The 19,234-nt window shown below is 56.8% G+C and overlaps 1 protein-coding gene across 2 annotated transcripts in view; it reads right to left on the reverse strand.

Moving 5' to 3' along the window:
- The window catches only part of EPHA2 (EPH receptor A2), a 31,297-nt gene extending 15,515 nt beyond the window's left edge, over positions 1-15,782 (reverse strand). Inside the window, exons 1-3 of one of the 2 annotated variants that reach the window (XM_032759041.2) lie at positions 15,622-15,782; positions 10,677-10,744; positions 8,169-8,838 (exon numbers count right to left, since the gene is read on the reverse strand). In XM_032759041.2, coding sequence (XP_032614932.1) covers positions 8,169-8,838; positions 10,677-10,744; positions 15,622-15,706 — 823 coding nt within the window. In that variant the 5' untranslated portion in view covers positions 15,707-15,782. Of the gene's footprint in view, positions 1-8,168; positions 8,839-10,676; positions 10,745-15,621 lie in introns of those variants that run through there. The other variant, XM_058444549.1, reaches the window with a different exon arrangement.
- Positions 15,783-19,234: the final 3,452 nt, after the last annotated feature.

Below are 19,234 nucleotides of genomic sequence, written 5' to 3' on the forward strand. Positions count from 1 at the left end.
ACTCTCGGGGACAGAATCTGGAGCGAAGACTCTCTTCGTCCAGTCCCCTGTGTGAGCTGAGGTGGAGAGGGGGACCAGGAGTCAGGGGAACAGGACTCAAAGGACACCCTGCTCTGTAAGGTGCCAGGTAGTGACTTCCTACTAATGACTCTGCTCTCAGAGCCAGCTGCATCCCTGTCCCCTCCCCACCCTGGCCCAGGGACCACACAAACAGCCGCTCTCACCCCCTTGGCCCATCCTGCTTCTGCAGACCCTCAGCATTGGCCCTGCGAGAGCTCAGGCACACAGGGCAGGGAAGGGGGCTTGTCCCGGGTCATGCAGCAGGACGGAGGAGGCCCAGGACCCGACTCCTGCTCTGCACAGAGCCTGGAGTCCCAATGACAGTACCTACTGTGCGCAGGGCTCGGGTTGAGCACTTTACACTCATTTAGTCCTCACAATAGACCTGCTACATACAGGCACTATTAGCGCTCGTTCCACTTTGGAGGTGAGGAGAGACAAAAAAAACTTGCTCAAGGTCACCAAGCTCCCAAGACAGGAAACCGGAACTCAAGATGCCTTTTTTTAGCCTCTCTCCTCTCCCACTCCTTTTTTCATTATTTGTTTGTTTGTTTTTGAGATGGAGTCTCGCTGTTGCCCAGGCTGGAGTGCAGTGGTGGGATCTCAGCTCACTGCAACCTCCGCCTCCCGGGTTCAAACAATTCTCCTGCCTCAGCCTCCTGAGTAGCTGGAACTACAGGCATCTGCCATCACACCTGGCTAACTTTTGTATTTTTAGTAGAGATGCAGGCTGGTCTCAAACTCCTGGCCTCAAGTGATCCACCCGTCTCGGCCTCCCAAAGTGCTGGGATTACAGGCGTGAGCCACTGCATCCGGCCTATTTTATTTTCTAGAGACGGGGTCTGTCTTTGTTGCCCAGGCTGGTCTCTTGACCTCCTGGCCTCAAGTGATCCTCCCACCTCGACTTCCCACAATGCTGGGATTACAGGCGTGAGCCACTGCACCAGGCCTCCTTTCCCACTTCTGTTCTTAGGAACACTTCAATTTGGAGCAAAGATAAATCAACATTCTGAAACAAGCCTGAAGAGAGAGGAGATAAGGACTGACCCACTTCAAAAGCCAGAAACTCCTGACGAATTTCAGAGCAGCTGTGGGTCTATGTGTTGTGGAGAGGGGGGAGGGTATTCCCCACCACAGATCTTCTCAAACTGGGCAGTTTTGTGTCTGTGAGCAGAAAAGTGTAGACTCCAGCCCAGGGGGTTGGTTGGGGTGGCTGAAGTGGTCTCCTTCAAGCCCCAAATGTCTTCAAGTCTCCTATTGCGTTTGGAAACCCATGAGTATATTGCATCCCTCCCCATAACATATCTGCATGATACAAAAATAGCTCTCTCCTCCACCAGATCTTTGAGCAAAACTGCGACTCCAGAAAGCTGGGCCATGTTTATCCTGGGGTTTCAATTCCCCTAAATGCCCTGACTTGTCTGCCGAGGAGACTTCACCTGGCTAAGTGCTGGCTCCAGGTGGTCCAGGGCCAGCAGCCTTGGGAAGCTCAGGGGCGTTCCCAGCCCAGGCTCTCAGGCCAGGCAGGGGCCATAAACCCCCACAGCCCAGGCTCGGACCCACTGAAGGCTTTAGCCACCTGCAAACCCTCACATGCCCCGACTCCCCACCGTGTGGCTGCTCCTATGCCAAGAGGAGGAAGTGGGGGAAGAGATGGGCTCTTTGGCCCCAGCGCCCGGGGGTGGCCCGCCTGCTGCCGCCAGGAAAGAGGGAATTTGGAGAGATTTCCGCTGCGGATGTGCCAGATAATACAGCAGAGAGGCAGCGTCAACAGGGCATGTGCCTGCCTGACGAGATGTGCTTCCCCTCCTCCAACCACAGAGCTACCAGGGGCTGTCTCCAGGGCCCCGCCAGAGTTTCCAAGTGCTCAGGGGTCCCAGAGTTCATGAGTAGGACACCAGCAAGCCCCTGTGTTCTTCCTGACTTTATCTAGTTGGATTTCCTGGCATTCTGGGCGGGCAAGTGAGGACAGGGGTCACACACACTCAAACACACCGACATACACCAAATACCTGCTGTTCCTTAGCCAACCAGCAAACTCCTATGCATCCTTTAATACCCAACTTAAGCTCCTCTACACAGCCCTCCCAGACTGCCCAATTCCTGGCCCCCTTGGCCCCCATTAGGGCATCTATTAATCTTATGTTTACCAAATAGAAATGGGCACTTCATACGTGTCTGGCACAATGCTGGGTGCTAGGATACGATGGTGAGACAGATAAACACCGTTTCAGCTCCAGGGGAATTCAAAACTTGGCTTTTATGCTCCATTTGAAATTATTCCTCCATGTATCAGGAGCTTCCGTGAGACTGGCAGCTCTTGAGGAGCAGGAATGGAGACCAATTTATCTGTGTCCCATGGCCCAGCGGTGCTCAGTTAATGTTTGCTGAATGGATGGACAGACGGATGGATGGATGGATGGATGGATGGATGGATGGATGGATGGATGGATGGGTGGGGAGGATGGACAGATGAATGGACAAGTGGATGGGTGGATTGGTGGGTGGACAGGTGGATAAGTGGATGGATGGATGCGGGATGGATAGGTGGGTGGCTAGGTGGAGGGGTGGATAGATGGATGGATGAGGGGGAGGATGGACAGATGAATAGACAAGTGGATGGGTGGGTTGGTGGGTGGAAGGGTGGATGAGTAGATGGATAGATGAGGGATGGATGGGGGTGAGTGGGTGGGTGGAGGGATGAATGGATGGATGGATGGATGGATGGATGGATGGACAGATGAATGGACAGGTGGGTGGTTGGGTGGAGGGGTGGACGGATGGATGGGTAGGGGGGGTATGAGTGGATGGACTGATGGACAGATGAATGGACAAGTGGATGGGTGGTTTGGTGGGTTGGCGGGTAGATAAGTGAATGGATGGATGATGGATGGATGGATGGATGGATGGACAGATGGATGAATGAATGGATGGATGGATGTAGGGGTGGATGGGTGGAGGGGTGGATGGATGGATGAGTGGATGGGTGGACAGGTGGATGGAAGTGTGAGTGGGAGAGAGAATGGGTGGCAAACCTACCATGTGCACGTGAAATATGCACTCCAGGGCCAGAGAAGTGAGCAGTGTTTCAGTGCCCAGAGAGACACTGTGGAGAAGGTCCACCAGGATGCCTACCTGCCTTACACAAGAGCCTAACTTTGGCACACCTGTGGCACACCTGTGGAGAGCTGTTCTGGGCCCGGTTGTCTGGCCGGCCTGGGCCACTCCGAGCAGGGGAACTGGGGCACAGTGGCTGCACCTCCGGCTATACCCTGGTTTTTCCAGTTCCTGATGCCCGCCTCTCAGGTGGCAGCATGAAGTGACTCAGGGACAGACGCCCTTATCATGACGCTCCCCGATGGAGCCCCTCCTCCTAAGGCACAGCCACCTCCCAGGCTGGCAATGGCGAGGTTGTGAGGTCAAGAGGTCATGGTGGCAATTCACCTAGGGCCAGTCACCGCCCAAGCCAGGCCCAGCAGGTGACCGCAGGAACCACCTTGGCCCAGGGATGTGGAGCTTGGACTTTGTCTCTGGGCCCTGACAGATGGCAAATGGCGACCTATGGGTCAGTAGACCCAGAAATGAGGGAGCTGACCTCAGGCCCTGGTGGCTTCTTGCTCCCAGCAGGCCCTGTCGTCCCTGCAGAAGGGGGACTGCCCCCAGGGCCTGACGGCTGCCAGCACCCTGTCCCTTTCACACACACCCTAGGGAGCTATCTGCAGGCACATTCCTCCACCATTGATAAGCACCGCTCCCCACCTCAGCCCCCGCCTACCGCTCCCGTCCTGCCTCCAGCCTTTCATCTTCTGTTTGCTTTCCCTCGCCTCCTTCCTTCCGTTCTGGGGACCCACTTACCTCCAGGAGGGGAGAGGGAGGGAGGGAAAAGCTGGTGCCCGCTCAGCGGAGATGCCGGCACCTAGCTTTGCCCCCAGTGTGAGCTGAGGGTGGGGCAGACAGGGCACAGAGGTGAGAGCCACCATGGGGGGCTGGGGGTGCTGCCACCGTGGTCCCACCCCTGTAGGCCAGAAGAAACACCACAGAAATAAGGCCTGGTGGGACTTCCCAGCAGGGGACAAAGCCTGCGAGCCACAGCCAGCAGCTCCCAGAGTCTTCCACCTGGGGGACCAACTGTGACCTGATGAAACAGGAATCCTGCCAGCAGCCCCTGCCATGGCCCGAGACCACCCTGTCTAAAGACCACCTTAACCACAGCCATACCCTGGCCAGGGGACTCCTCCCTGTCAGCTATGGACCTTAGGCCACTGGGGCTGCAAGCAGTGGGATCCCTCCTCACCACACTTGAGTCACACAGTCAACAGCTTCCCGGGTGTTCAGACTGAGCCCCAGTGGGAAACCACAGGAGGGAAGCGTGGATCACCAGGTTGACAGTGTCCTTCAGGGCCACAGGTCCAGCCCACTCATTTTACAGATGGGGGTGGGACCCCGAGGGGACCTGCTAAGGTCATACAGCCTGTGAGTGGAAGGACACACACCAGGGCAACTGCCTTCCTGTGCCAGGCCCCCGTTCTTTTGGTCACTGTTCACTGCTTCCTCTCCGGACCTCAGTTTCCTCATCTGTAAAATGGGGATCAAGTCCTCATCCTCTCTGGGTTGTGTGTGAAGATGGAAGAAAGCCCTGCTTATGAGATGTCCAGCATGGTGCCTGGAATGGGGTGTCCCTATGAACTGGGGGATCGTGAAACTACAGTAGGGAGGGGACTCCCCAAGGGGCTGGGCCCCCTGAGGGAGCAAGAGCCTCTCAGGAGGGAATCTCCAACCCCCCACAACCCCAGCTGGGGTGAGCTCACCTGCTGGCCAGGTGAGCAGGTGGCCAGCAGCCTTGGCCAGCGGTCCGCAGGGCTGAGGCGCCAGCAGGGGCCTCGCCAGCTGCTGAAGCCAGCACAGGAAGCGGAGACATGGAGACAAAGCAGCCCCTGGGGGACAGCGGTCAGCCTGAGCAACTCCACTGTCCCCACAGGCAGGGCCGGGGGCGGGGCGGGGGAACCAAGGGAAGCTGGCTCATTCCTGACACAGTTCATGGGAGCGCTCCGGGCAGCGTGCCCACCTGCCGCACACAGCACCTGGGAGGTGCCTGCCTTCCTCTGCCCACTTAACTCTTTCCTGAGCTCCAGGCTTCCTGGGGAAAGAACCCTGAGGAGAAACGGACAAACTGGGAATAACCTAGACAAGGTGCCAGGTGACCTCAGGGTGCCCCACCTCTCTCTGGGTCTGGTTTGTCACCAGCAGGAGCCCCAGTGAAATAATCTGGGTCTCCAGGCCTGGGAAGGGTCCGGCAGGGAGGGCAGACCCTGTGCCTCCCTCTGGTTCTCCCTCAATGTACCCAGCAGTGCCCTCTCCAGGACCCCTGCCTCCAACAGAGCCCCCAAGCCCCTGCAACAGACCCTGCCATCCCCAGGGCTGGCCAGAGAGCCTACCCCAGGGCCAGGAGCTGAGTCAGGGATTCCAAAGGAACTGGTCACTTCCCGCCCCATTTCCTGACCCATCTTGCAGCCTGGGCGCTGCTGCACCGCCTGGATTCAGATCCTGATGCAGCCACATCCTAGCTGTGTGACTTCAGACAAGCCTCTTTAGCTCTCTGAACCTCAGTTTCCCGGTCTATCAAACGGGATTGATCACAGTCCCTGCCACGCAGAAAGGCAGTGTGGATTCCGCTCGCATGTCTGATAAAGCACTTGCTTGGCTCAGCGCCTGTCCCTCGGACGGCACCTGTCTACGGTAGTGACTGTCATCACTTCCAGCAGCAGCATGGCCAGGGGCTGCTGAGAAAAGTCTAGAGGTATAAAGAGGAGCCAGCCGGGCGTTGCTGGCATCTCACACACCGGCACCCAGCCACACCGAAAGGAATTTTGGTGGGGGGATCCCGAGGAGGAACAATCCAGCAATAGGTGACTAGTGATTGACAGGGTCCCACCAACTAAGTCGGAAATTTCGCTCTTGGAAACTTGTCCTCCTGCTGGGCTGATCTTCCCAACAAACAGGGGGCTGCTCGGCTCTCTGCAAACAAAATCTGCCAGAACCCTGACCCCCCACCTCTAGAGGAGGGAAGGCTGCCCCCTGTCCTGGAGAGACACCCCCACCCCAACCGTCCACTTATCTCTGCGGGGCCTGCCTCACCAGCCTGTGGAAAGTTTTCAGCTGCCCCTCACCCCCACCCCCGCATTCTTGTGCGAGGATGTCATGTGGGAGGAGCCTGCTCGCCCCACTGGGTTGCCTCGTCCCCGGCTGGCCCCCTCAACCCGCAGTCATTGTCTGAAACTGGGAGTATGCATTCGAGGTCACCTAAAGCAGGGGCCGCCTGGGGAAGGGGGGCTCACTCAGCAGAGGGGAGCTGGGAAGACAAGGGGGCGATGGGATGGGCCGGAGCAGAGCCTACACCACAGGCTTATGGCCAGAAAGGCTCATAGGGAACTTCTCATCGGGGGGTTTACAGACCGTGTTAAGTAAGGTTCTGAGGACTTGCTTTGGGAGGCAAGTAGGGCCCATCACAAAGGGCTTCAGGGTCCTCCAACCCCTCAACCCCCTCCAGGGGCTGCAGGATCCATGGCTAGAAAACAAGCATAAAGTCTGCTGGTGCTGGTGAACTTTCTCATTTTACTCAAAGGAAACCCAAGGCCAGAGATGAGGGGGGAATTAGCCAAGGTGTGTGCAACGCAGCCACTAAACCTCCAATTCCTTAACGTCCCGCTTATCTCAGCAAAGAAGCTGCCAGAGAGAGGGGATGAGCCAGCCCTCCAAAGGTCCGCCTGCATTCCACAAATGCTCTGCTTCATAGCCATTTCCAGAAAAAGTCACCCACTGAAAATCCACATTGCTGTGGAGATTTCCGCGGTCACAGGCCCTGGCCACACCACACCACTGCTTCCTCCATGTGAACTCACTAATGCCCAAGCCTCATTCCCCAAGGAGAGTCTGATTGAATTGGCCCTTTTCTGGGTCCAGTGTGTCATCTATAGAGGCCCCAATGGAAAATCAATAGAGGCACCAATGGGAAATTTGTGGCCCTAGGGACATTCAGACAAGAAAGGCAGACCCTTGGCCCCCCTCCAACCTCTCCCTCAACAAAAGCATTTCCCAAAAGCTCCGCTGGTGATCCTGATATGCAGCCAGGGGATGTGCACCCCGGGTCCAACTCAGTCGCTTCTATGTACAAAAGAGGAGTTTGAGGCCCAGGGAGTTGAAGTACCTTGCCTAAGGCCACATAGTGAGTTGATAACAGACATGGAACTCGCTCCTGGTACTCCACCAAGGGACCACAGTGCCGCCGCACTGGAGCTACTCAGTATACATTTGTGGGATGAATAAAAAATAACAGCCACATTTAAAAGTACTTACGTGGCAGGCACTGACCTAAGCACTTTATATTAAGTCATTTTATTATCACAGCCACCCTACGAGATAGACGCTATGATCCTCTCCATTTTACAGATGAGGAAACCCAGGCACAGAGAGGCCAAGGAAATGGCCTAAAGCCACACAGCTAAAAATGTAGACCTGGGATTTGAACACAGGCATTCTTGTTCTAGAGTTATCAATCATAAACTCCACATTCTACTGTTTCTCAATTCATTCATTCTTTTTTTTTTTTTCAGAGATGAGTCTCACTCTGTCACCCCAGGCTGGAGTACAGTGGTGCGATCTCAGCACACTGCATCCTCCACCTCCCGGGTTCAAGCAATCGATTCTCGTGCTTCAGCCTCCCAAGTAGCTTGGATTACAGGTGCATGCCACCACACCCAGCTAATTTTTGTGTTTTTAGTAGAGACGGGGTTTCATTATGTTGCCCAGGCTGGTCTCAAACTCCTGGGCTCAAGTGATCCACCCACCTCAGCCTCCCAGAGTGCTGGGATTACAGGCATGAGCCACCGCACCCAGCCACAATTCATTCATTCTTAATGAATGAGTTAATCCAGCCTTAATAAGCAAACTGATGTCTGGGAAGGATCTATAATTTCCACTAACAGAACTAATATGTGTCAAAGCAGGGATGAGCTTACCAAGATTCCATGATTCCAAAGCTAAAGACCAGAACCTGGGATGCAGCCTGTCACTCCAGAACCCCTTCCCTGCCACCCAGAACCGTCACTCACCCTGGCAGGCATCCTCCACCTTCTCGTAGCCTGCCTGGCACAGGCACTGCCCAATGGGCACCAGCCACTCGCCGTCCACTGCGCAGTGCATACGGGGCTCTTCACCCCCCGGTGGCACCACGGCATGGTCCACACAGGTGCCGGCCACAGTGGCCAGGGAGGGTGCATCAGAGCCGGCGATGGTCTCAGGGAAGTGGGCCAGGCCCTGCAGCAGCTCGGGGCACTTCTTGTAGTAGACACGGACGGACAGCAGCGCCACACAGGCACCGATATCCTGGAAGGCCAGGTAGAAGCCTTTGCGGGTGAGCGGCCCCACGGAGCGCTCCTCCACGTTCAGCTTCACGTGACGTGCCTCGAAGTCGCTGCTGACAGTGATCTCATCGGGCGCAATGGTGTCAATCTTGGTGAACAGGCGCTTCTGGAAGTTGGTGCCGTAGTCCAGGTCCGACTCGGCATAGTAGAGGTTGAAAGTCTCCTTGCAGGAGCTGGCGCCACCAGGGAAGCTGTTGCAGTCACGTACAGTAAACTTGAGCTCAATGAAGATACGCTCAGCCTCTCCTCGGTACACCCAATTGGTGCGGAGCCAGTTGTCCTGGTCGCCAGACATCACGTTGCACACGGAGTACATGTAGATCGGCATGTCATTCATGATGTTCTGCATCAGGTCCCACTGTGGAGGGAAGATACAGGTTAGTGTGGGCAGGTGCCTGGGGAAACTGAGGCCCAGGTGGCAGAGTGGGGCACTGGGAAGATGGTTTCTGGTTCGTGCTCTCCCGGTTCTATGGTGAAGGAAATAGGCCTGGGGCAGGTGGGGGATGCATCCTAAGTGGCTGAGCTGGAATCTGGCCCCTGGTCTTTCTGGCACATGTCTGGAAGCCAAACCTCTCTATTAGATTGTGAGCCTGCAGGTGGAGTCCGGGGCTCCATGTGACCTCAGGTGGGTTATGCTCTCTAAGCAGCAATTTCCTCATCTGTACAATGGGAGCAAGACCCCCTACCTTGCAGAATCGCTGTGAGGATAAAGGACAGAATGTCTACACTGGCCAAACACAGTGCTTGGCACAAGGTAATAGGCATACGGGCAGCCAGTATGATTATTGTTACTGTTGGTATTATTTACGATGCACCCATGTGTGTTGACTAACGCAGGAGTGGCGTTAAGTCACAAACAACGGGTGATCCTCTCCGTCATTTAGAATTTGGCTTTGGAGCAGATCAACATGTTCCTCCTTCCCTGGATCACGACTCAGCCTTCTCCAGAAAGAATTCCCAGGTTAGGCTACAGCTGGGCCAAGTGCCCCCCGCCACCCAACTCCCAAAGTTGCCATGTTCCCCTTACCCTGTACCCCTTGCCATTTACCAAAGTGCACTTGGCACAGCACATGGGGACACCTACACCTGGGCTCCCACACGAGATTCTGAGCTCCTCAGCCAGGGTCGGCATCTAATTCACCTGTGTCCCTACAGCCTGCCTGAGACAGAGTTGGTGCTCAGGGAAGCATTTGTTGAATGAATAAACAAAAGAATGAATGAAAGCACAGGGGAGGAGGAGAGAGGCCTGGGCTATACTGTGTGGCATTGGCCAAGGCCCTACATGCCCTTGGGCCTCAGTTTCCCACTCTGTATAATGACTGGGTTGTATTAGGTGACCCGTGTTCCCTCCCAGCTAGACTTCCAGGATCCTAGAAACCTGCTCAGGGCTACACCCCAGCCAAGCCTGCCCAGAGCTAGGGTGACCAGGGACAAGAACTCGATTCATGCAGATCTGGCCAGCTCTGGGAACTATTCCAAGTAGCCCCTGGGAGACAGCCCCTTTTCTCAGCTCAGGGTCCCAGGACAAACTCAGCAAGGGCCCATTGTATAGAATGGGAAACAGAGGCCCCGAAAGCCACATCTTCCCCAGGATCACACAGCAGACACACACAGCCAGGGGAAGAACCCCCAGCCCCTGCCCCCATTCCTGGTCACATCAGGACGGCACAGAGGGAAAGACCTGGTTGAGAACGAGGCAGAGAAATCCAGCCCCCCACAGGAAGGGGAAGCAACAGCTGGAGGTGGGAAAGGGGCGGGCAGGAAGGAACTTGATCAGGTTTTCCTGTTCCCTGTCCCTTCTTCACCCCTCACCTCCTGGGCTGAGACCTCAAGACAGGTGGCATCTTTAACCTCTTCCCTCCCAAGAAGTGGATGGGTGGTGCCAGAGATCCCTCTGACTGTCAGCCCTTCTGGAACATGGAAGGCCCAGCTCCGCTAGGGCCTTCTCTGTCTCCCCAGTTCCCCCCACCGCTCAGGCTTACACCCACACCCCCGTACCTTCCCACACCCATCCAGCCCTGGCCTGGGCCGGCTGACTCTGAGCCTGGTGTGAGAAGCTGGACCCTGAGCCCGAGACCTGGCCGAGCTACTGAATTGAAGCCAGGCCCCATGCTCCCTGGGCCTCAGTTTCTCCATCTCTACAGGGGACCAGCAGCCCCACTCTCACACCCTTCCCCACCCCGAAGGCTTACGTACCCCTTTGCCATACGGGTGTGTGAGCCAGCCGAGCTCCCCTCCAGCTGCAGCAAAGTCCAGCAGTACCACTGAAAGGGAGAAGGGAGAGGGGGTGAGCCTGGGGGTGTCTTCAGGAGTCAGACCATGGCAGGAAAGGTGAGGATCCCTCCAGGAACCCCAACTCTCAGACAGAGAGAGAACGACCCCACCGCACAGGGTCACCATATCCAAGAAAACCATCCTTTGACTCATGAAGGAAACAGGCCCAGAAAAATGATGGAACCCAGCTGAAGGTACACAGCAGGCTGGGGTCAGGACTGGGCCTCTTGTCTCCCAGGCCAGGATTCCAGCCATGCTGCCCCCCTCCGTTAGTCCCCAGTTGGGCAGAGCAGGCCAGGGAGCTCAGCCCAGCAGGAGAACAGCAGCTGGGCAGAGAGCTGGGCTGAGCAGGGTATTAAGTGACACCACACCGCCCCCTCTGCTTCCTTGAACAAGGCTCTTCGGCAGCACTTCACGTGCATGTGGGCCTTGGGGACACTGGTGTCTGCTTCTGCCACATTCCCCCCAGCAGGAAACACACCAACCCCACTCAGGTCATGTAGCACACACATATGCACCTATATGTACACGTGCATCTTGCGGTACTCCAAGAAGAGAGTGCTGTTAACAGGTGGGAACAGCTCCAGGGTGGAGGAGGGAAGGGGGTATCTGGAAACCGATCTTCTCACCACAAAAGCCACAGAGCAGGCAGGATAAAGCCCTGAACCCATAGGGCCCCTAAGAGGGGCCCAAAGATACACAGAGCTGGCAAGGTCCCCTCCCTGGGAAAGTCACTCCCACCACCCCTGCCCCTCACATCCTGACCACTGCCCTGCCAGGGGTGCCAGAGGTTCCTGGGGGATCAGGAATAAAAGCCCTTGTAGGGGACATTCTAGGCCCAGAGACCAGGTGTCAGGACCATCCTGTTCCCAGAGAGGCAACTGGAGCCTGGCGGAGGGATACACTCCCGGGGTCTTCCCTAGAACTAGTCCTGCCCTTGGGCACCTCCCACTGATCCACCCCAGGTTCTCTGCCAGGCTCAGAGGCCATAGCCAAAACCTAAGACCCTAGGTACTGCCCCCACTCCATTTCCAAGTAAAGTCCAGGTAGCTGCCAATAAGTGCTACCCTCCCTAGAGGGTAAGGAGATTGGAGAAACTGAGGCATAGAATCTATGCAAGATGGATTAAGAGGTAAAGCCCTAAGGTGGGGGTAAAGAAACCAAGTCAATGTTTCCTTCGGGCCCTGGAGCATGAGGAATCTGCCTCAGAAGCCCCATTCCTCAAGGCCAGGACCGGAGAAGGACTCAAATGGTGGACAGAGCTCCAGGCAGGCTGGGAGCAGGGATGACCTGGTTCGGGGAGATGGGAGCTGGGCTCTGAGGGTGGTCTTGGAAACCCCCTCCTGAAGTGACATGGCCCTCCTACCTGGGCTGAAGGCCCCCAGGCTGGGGCGTGAAATGCTGCCACCCCCACTACTGACCAGGGCCAAACCTCTCTAGGAAGGGTCAGGCAGCCCAGACAGGCAAGAGGAAATCCGATGTGACACCGGCCCCATGGCAGAGGCTGTGGGGATAGGGGAGGGTGGCTGGGGGCAGCGGGGTGGGCAGGGGCAGGGATTTGTTCAGACATGCCCAGGGCTGGGGCTTTGAAACTCACTAACCCCACTAGCAAATGGAATGTTCCAGCTACACAGGAAGGAATCTGGAGGCTCCTGATTTCAGCTGGGTAGGTAGAAGGACAAAGGTTCCTCACGGTCCTGCAGCCCGCCCCCCCCCCCCTCAGATTGACAGGAGGCTGAGGTCTGTGCCCAAGTGAGAGGGCTCACCGCTACCAGGCTTCTGAAGGGTTAACCTGGCATGGACGGCCCTCCCTTTCCAGCCTAGGCCTGGCTCTAGAAGTAACACAGGGCTCAATCGGAGAAGAAAAGAAGCCCTCACACAGGAAGGAGCCACCCCTGCAGGGGTTTCCAATCCCGGCCCCCTCCCAGGGAAATTCCCTCAAACCAACCACCAGGAACAGGAGGCACCCAGCGCTGGGTCCCTATGCCCTGACGCGGGCGCGGCTCTTTCCCCAGGTTCTTCCAGGGACAGAGGCTCCCGCTTCCCTGGAAGGGGTGGGAGCTTGGGAGCCCCTCAGCTGACCCAGACGGCTTCCTGGAGAGGCTTAGGCTAAGCAGGGCTTATCCCTGAGCTCTCTATCCCCTTACCTTCCCATATCTGGGGAAAAAAAAAAAAAAGCAAAAAACACCTCCTTCTTTGCCATGCGTTCCATTGTAGGTGCCATCTTTGTGGGTCCACATTGCTCCACAGCTTCTTCCACAAATGCAGGACTGCCACCCACTCCCGGTCTCCGGTCCTTCTCCGCAGCCTCCAAGGCTGTGGTTCCCTCCCCGCTTCCCCCATTCCTCTCTAACCAAGACTAGCTAATCCCTAAAGGAAGCAGGGAGGTGGGGACTCTGGGGAAAACATGAAAGAAAAGGGGAAGGGGACAGAGGCCCCGGTAGAACCAGAAACCAAGGACTTCCTGGCACTCTCCAGCCCTCTTCCCATCAGCAGCACCCCAGCTCAGCACCCCCTGCCACCCGTCCAGGACCCTGCCCAGCTATGTCCACTTCCCAGGAAAATCTACCAAGACACCAACCCCAAGGCAGGCAGGGCCTTGGCTCTGGCAGCCGAGAAGCGGGATGCTCAGGTCTGGTCCTCTGTCCAGAGGGCGCTGGTTGGCAAGGGCTCGGGCCTCCCTCAGTTTCCCCATTTGTAAAAAAGAGGGCAGATTCAGTGGCTGTTGATGACCTAACAGGAGCCACGTGGGCAACCAAGTACAGCCTAGGGGTGAGGGGGCAAGAAAGAAGTCTGAAGCAGCCTGGAGGTAGGTGAAAAAGGCACCTGTGTCCTCCTGCCTACCCCCTAAGCCACCCCTAGGCAGACCCACCACATACAACCTGATTCCCAGGAACTGAAACCAGCAGCTGCCAGCTAGGCCATCATGCCCACCCCCACCTAGGCACACTTCTCTAGGGAGTCTTTCACGGGGACTCAGAGTCGAAGCAAAAATGTACCCCCACCCTAGTGCAATACACAAGCCTTTCCCCCTGCATCCCATGGGGTGTGGGGGTGGGGTTTAATCACACGGGCTGGGGAGAGGTGGACGCAGGGGACAAGAACAAGGCAGCTCCAGGCTTCCAGGCCAGCTTGGGGGCTGCAGCAGCAAAGCACCGGCCTAATCCTCCAGCCCCCATGGGCAGCCGAGGAGAAAGGCCTATAGTGATTCCAGCTGTCTCTCCCCTTCTCTCCAACCACAGTCCCCCAGGAAGGGGGAGGACCAAACGTTCGTGGGGCGGATATTGAGGGTGGCAGAAATCCCTGCCATGAGCTCCTCCTGCAACCAGAGGTCTTGGTTGAGACCCAGGCCCTGTCACTCCAGAGACTGAGACAGGATGCCACCCCCAACACCTGCCACTGCCCAACGGCTCCAGATCTGGCCTCTTCCTCCCAACACAGAACAGCAAAACCTCCAAACCCAGTTTGGGAGGCAGAAAAAGAAGGAAACGGGTGGCGGGGGGCGGGGGGGCGGGGGGGCGGTGGCTCATGCCTGTAATCCCAGCACTTTGGGAGGCCGCGGCGGGTGGATCACCTGAGGTCAGGAGTTCAGGATCAGCCTGGCCAACATGGTGAAACCTCGTCTCTACTAAAAAATACAAAAATTAGCCGGGCCTGGTGGCGGGCGCCTGTAATCCCAGCTACTCGGGAGGCTGAGACAGGAGAATAGCTTGAACCCAGGAGGCGGAGGTTGCAGTGAGCCGAGATTGCGCCATTGCACTCCAGTCTGGGCGACAAGTGCGAAACTCTGTCTCAAAAAAAAAAAAAGAAGGAAACTTCTCACCGGCCCAAGGTTTCCTCCCGGCTTCCCCCTTGTGGAGGCTGCGGAAACCTCGCTCTGCCCAGGCAGGAGGGGAAGCCTTGCCCTCAGTGTTGGAAACTGAAGCTGGCCTGGGCTGGGTGGACAGGAAGGCCCTCGGCCAGGGCAGGAGCCCCCATCCTCGCCGCGACCCTAGCAGAGGGACAACACCCCCACCACACACCCGCCGCGCCATGAGCAAAGTCTGCGGCCCCTCACTCGGCGCGGCTCCGGGAACACTGGGGCGGGGGTGGGTGATTCAGTCCCCCACCCCCGGGTGTCCTGACTCCCTGGTGGCCCTGGGCTGACAGCTCCACACCTTGGGAGGCCGCACCCCCACCTGCCGCATTTCCTCGTTCTGAGTCACACTTGCTCAGAACGCTTGACTTTGGGACTTCCTGTCCGCACTCTAACCTGCCCCGGGAGCCTGGGAGTGCGGCTTGGGAAGGAGGGAAAGGAGTGTGTGAGCAGGGATTGGCCCGAACCTACCTCCACGCTCTCCCCCGGGACTGGAGGTGAAGGGGGGCGTGGAGGAAATCTCAGGGAACAGGGGCTTCACCAGGGGGCTCCCGCCCGCCCGAGCCCCTTCCCCAAAATGCGAGGCCTGCACAGTATGCCTTCTCCGCAAAACCCCGGAAGCGGGTTAGTGAATTCAGGTCACTAAGAAGCTGAGCCCGCGGAAAGCCGCCCAAACACCCCCTTCTCTAGGGGACTCCCCACGCCCCCCGCCGGGACGCGTTTCCGAAGCCGCCGCCTGGACTGCAACCGCGTGGCCTGCGCCGCGTCCTCTTCTCCGCAGCCTCCGAGGCCCGTGCGACCAAGCTGAAACCCCTTATTCTCCGGAGCCCCTATGACCCCGGATGGGGGCCAGGGCTCGCCTCGATCGCAGCCCGTGCGCCCTCCGGACTCCAGCTCGCCGGGACTGGGCGGCACCAGGTCGGTTTCCAAAGTTGCGCGCGTCAAGGAGCGCCGGGCTCTGGGGGGCACTGGGGCCCGGGGGCCAGGGGTCCAGACGCCGCGCGCACTCACCTTCCTTGCCCTGCGCCGCCGCGGCCGCGGCCAGCGCACAGCCCCACAGCAGGGCGAAGCAGGCGCGGGCTGCCTGGAGCTCCATGCCGCGCTTCTCGCTCTCAGTCCGATCCCCCGAGCCCGGCTCCCGCACACCCGCACGCCTGCACGCCGGCCTCGGTGTCCGCTCCCGCCCGCCGGCCCGCGCGCAACTTCTGCCCCTCCTGCCCCGAGTCCTTAATGGAAGTTGGGTGAGAACCGACTCCTGTTCATTCATGCCCTGCCTGACGTCAACGCCACGCCCTCAGGAATGTCTTTAAAGGGGCCGGGCTGGCACCCGGAGGAGAGGGAGGGGAAGTCCGGAGGGGTTTGGAGGAGGACCTTGGGGCCCTCTGGACTCGCGGGCTCCCCGCAGGCCTTCCAGAGTTTCAGCGTCTGAAAGCGCCAGCGCCCCTACGGGTTAGTCCCCAGGGATCTCTGAGCCTGGTATCCTCGGTGCAAACGTTTAATGGTTTTGCGCTGAGCCATACCCATTCTGCCCTTCACCTCTGAGACTGAGCTCAATGCAACTGAGCTTAACGCTGGCCTGAAGGCCTGACCTGAAATGGATTGGGGGTCCAATAAGCAGTTGCCTCCTAAGCAGCAGGCCTGGGAGAGTGGCCCAGAAATAGACCTGGATGCCCTCCTTCCTAAAACCCTTGAAGAGTATACCAAGCTGCTGATGGTCAAAAAGAGTATCTCTGTTCAGAAGCCTCTAAGCCTACTATGATCTGAGAGTGGGTTCATTTCCTCTGGGAATGGATCAGACATGCACTATCTTATTTATTAATAATTCTCATCTGGGAGGCAGGGGTCATCATCCCCATGTTACAGAAGAGGAAACTGAGGCTCCAAGAGCAGAAACAACATGCCCAAAGGGTGTAGAGCTCACGGGTAGTAGAAGCAGGATTTGAATCCTGGTGGTCTCTGCTTGAACCACTGCTTCTTTTGGGGGAAGGGGGCAAGAGGCTGCTGTGCAGAGCACCCCTAGCCCCCGACCCTGGCATGGCAGGATGGGTTGATAGGTTTTGACACTTTGGAGGACACCTGCCTACCACCTGCCCCTTGATAAGGCCTCTTCACAAAACTTCCTCAGACATGAGCTCATCTCCCTTCCTGACAGAAGCGGCTAGCGTGAGTGAAACAAACGGGAAATTTGCTCTGGCCCGCCTGCCCAGCCACCCACGGCTGCCTGTTGGCCAATCACCATTTGACCAGTCCAAGAAGAGCAACTGTGGCAGGCCTGATTTCCTGGGAGGCCCCAGACTCCCTTTGCCTACCTCTTCCTCTCTGACCCCATCCTCGCTTCGATGCCCGGGACCTGCTACCCAGGTACTTGGGTCCTCTCTGCCGGATGTGGACATCGTGGCCTCTCGCCTTGGTGCCTACTCTTGGGAAACGGGTCCAGACATCTCTCCTGCAGGAGGAGAGGAAGGGTTAATTACAGGCGTTGGGGTTAATTAAAGCCTCTGACCAAGAGGATGGGAGGAGAGCCTTGGTCCTCTGAGAGCCTGTGAGTGTGCAAGTGCCTGTGAGAATAAGTGCATGTGTATGAGGGTGTGAGATTTTGTTGAATGTGCATGCGTGTGTGTAGACATGAGAGTGTTGATGTATGTATGACTGTGTGTGAGTGTGTGTATGGACATAAGTGTTGTATGTGACTGGGCACGGTGGCTCACGCCTGTAATCTCAGCACTTTGGGAGGCCGAGGCAGGCAGATCATTTGAGGTCAGGAGCTCCAGACATGCCTGGCCAGCATGGTGAAACCCCGTCTCTACTAAAAATACAAAAAAATTAGCTGGGCGTGGTGCCACTCACCTGTAATCCCATCTACTAAGGAGGCTAAGGCAGGAGAATCACTTGAACCCCAGAGGCAGAGATTGCAGTGAGCCGAGATTGCACCACTGCACTCCAGCCTGGGCCAGCAAGACTCTGTCTCAAAAAAAAAAAAAGTGTTGGTATATGTGTGTATGAGTGTGTGTGCATGGGCATGAGAGGATTTGGGTATGAGTGTGTGTCTGTGTGTGTTTGAATGTGTGGATTGTGTGGATGTGTCTAGATGTGTGTATGAGTGTGCATGTGGGTGTGAGAGATTTGTGTATGAGTGCATGTGAGTGTGGATTTGTGTATGCATGTATTTGTGAGTGTGTCATACTTCACAGTAGTTGTGGAGTCAGCCTGTGAGGTTTTTTTTGTTTTGTTTTGTTTTGTTTTTTTTTTGAGACGGAGTCTTTCTCTGTCCCCCAGGCTGGAGTGCAGTGGCGCGATCTCGGCTCACCGCAACCTCCACCTCCTGGGTTCACGCCATTCTCCTGCCTCAGCCTCCCGAGTAGCTGGGAATACAGGCGCCCGCCAACACGCCCGGCTAATTTTTTGTGTTTTTAGTAGAGACGGGGTTTCACCGTGTTAGCCAGGATGGTCTCGATCTCCTGACCTTGTGATCCGCCCGCCTCGGCCTCCCAAAGTGCTGGGATTACAAGCGTGAGCCACCGCGCCCGGCCTAAGCCCGTGAGTTTCTGAACAAGTTATTTCACTTTTCTGAGCCTCAGTTTGCTCACTGGGAAGATGTAAAGCCTATTTTGGAGAGTTACTATAAAGATCAAATAAAGTCATTGCATGTAAACCACATGGGCCAGGACTACAGAGAGCACACATGAAATCTCAGCTGTTACTGGGTTACACGCGGTTCAGCAACAGGAAGCCACATCCGTGGAGAGCAGGGCATGTGTTGTGCCCAGGGCTCTGTGGACAGGCACATGGGGTGTGTGGATGAGTGTGAGCATGTGTGTAGTACGTGGTTTGGGTAAGTGTTTTGCATGTTGGATTGGAGCCTCTGGGCTAGGGACACTGGTGTGTGTAAGACTCCATGTGAGTTGTGTGGAAGCCATTTTTTGTACATGTGTGTTACATGCCACTTGCAGGCTCCATCTGTCAGATGTGTCACTAGAGGACACACTGCAGGAGGACAGGGATGTTTGTAGAAAACAGACAGTTCCTGGGCCAGGCACGGTGGCTCACACCTGTAATCCCAGCACTTTGGGAGGCCGAGGCGGATAGATCACTTGAGGTCAGGAGTTTGAGACCAAGCTTGTCATCATGGTGAAACCCCATCTCTACTAAAAATACAAAAATTAGCTGGGCGTGGTGGCGCACGCCTGTAATCCCAGCTACTCGAGGTGGAGGCAGGAAAGTTGCTTGAACCCAGGAGGTGGAGGTTGCAGTGAGCCGAGACTGCGGCACTGCACTCCAGCCTGGGTGACAGAGTGAGAGTCAAAAACAAAAAAAGAAAACAGACAGTGCCTGATACACACAAGATATTCAGCAAGCCTCCGCTGAATGAATGAACTAATGAGTGAATGACCGTGTTGCGAGTTCTGTGTTGCATGAAAGTCTCTGTGTGTAGTGTTGGTTGGTCCTTCCGGTGGCAAGTGTGGGTTTCCATGTGTGGCCTCAAAAGATTGGATCCAAGCACACGCACATGGCAGGGGTGCAGGCAGGCCCTGATGTCTGTGGGGCGTGTGCCCAGCAGTATGTGCACAAGTTGGGGGCTGAGAGCATAGGGCAGGGTGTCACTCATCTGCAGCATGTGACATGA

The sequence above is a fragment of the Hylobates moloch genome, unplaced genomic scaffold, assembly GCF_009828535.3.
Source record: "Hylobates moloch isolate HMO894 unplaced genomic scaffold, HMol_V3 SCAFFOLD_9, whole genome shotgun sequence".
Classification (NCBI taxonomy): domain Eukaryota; kingdom Metazoa; phylum Chordata; class Mammalia; order Primates; family Hylobatidae; genus Hylobates; species Hylobates moloch.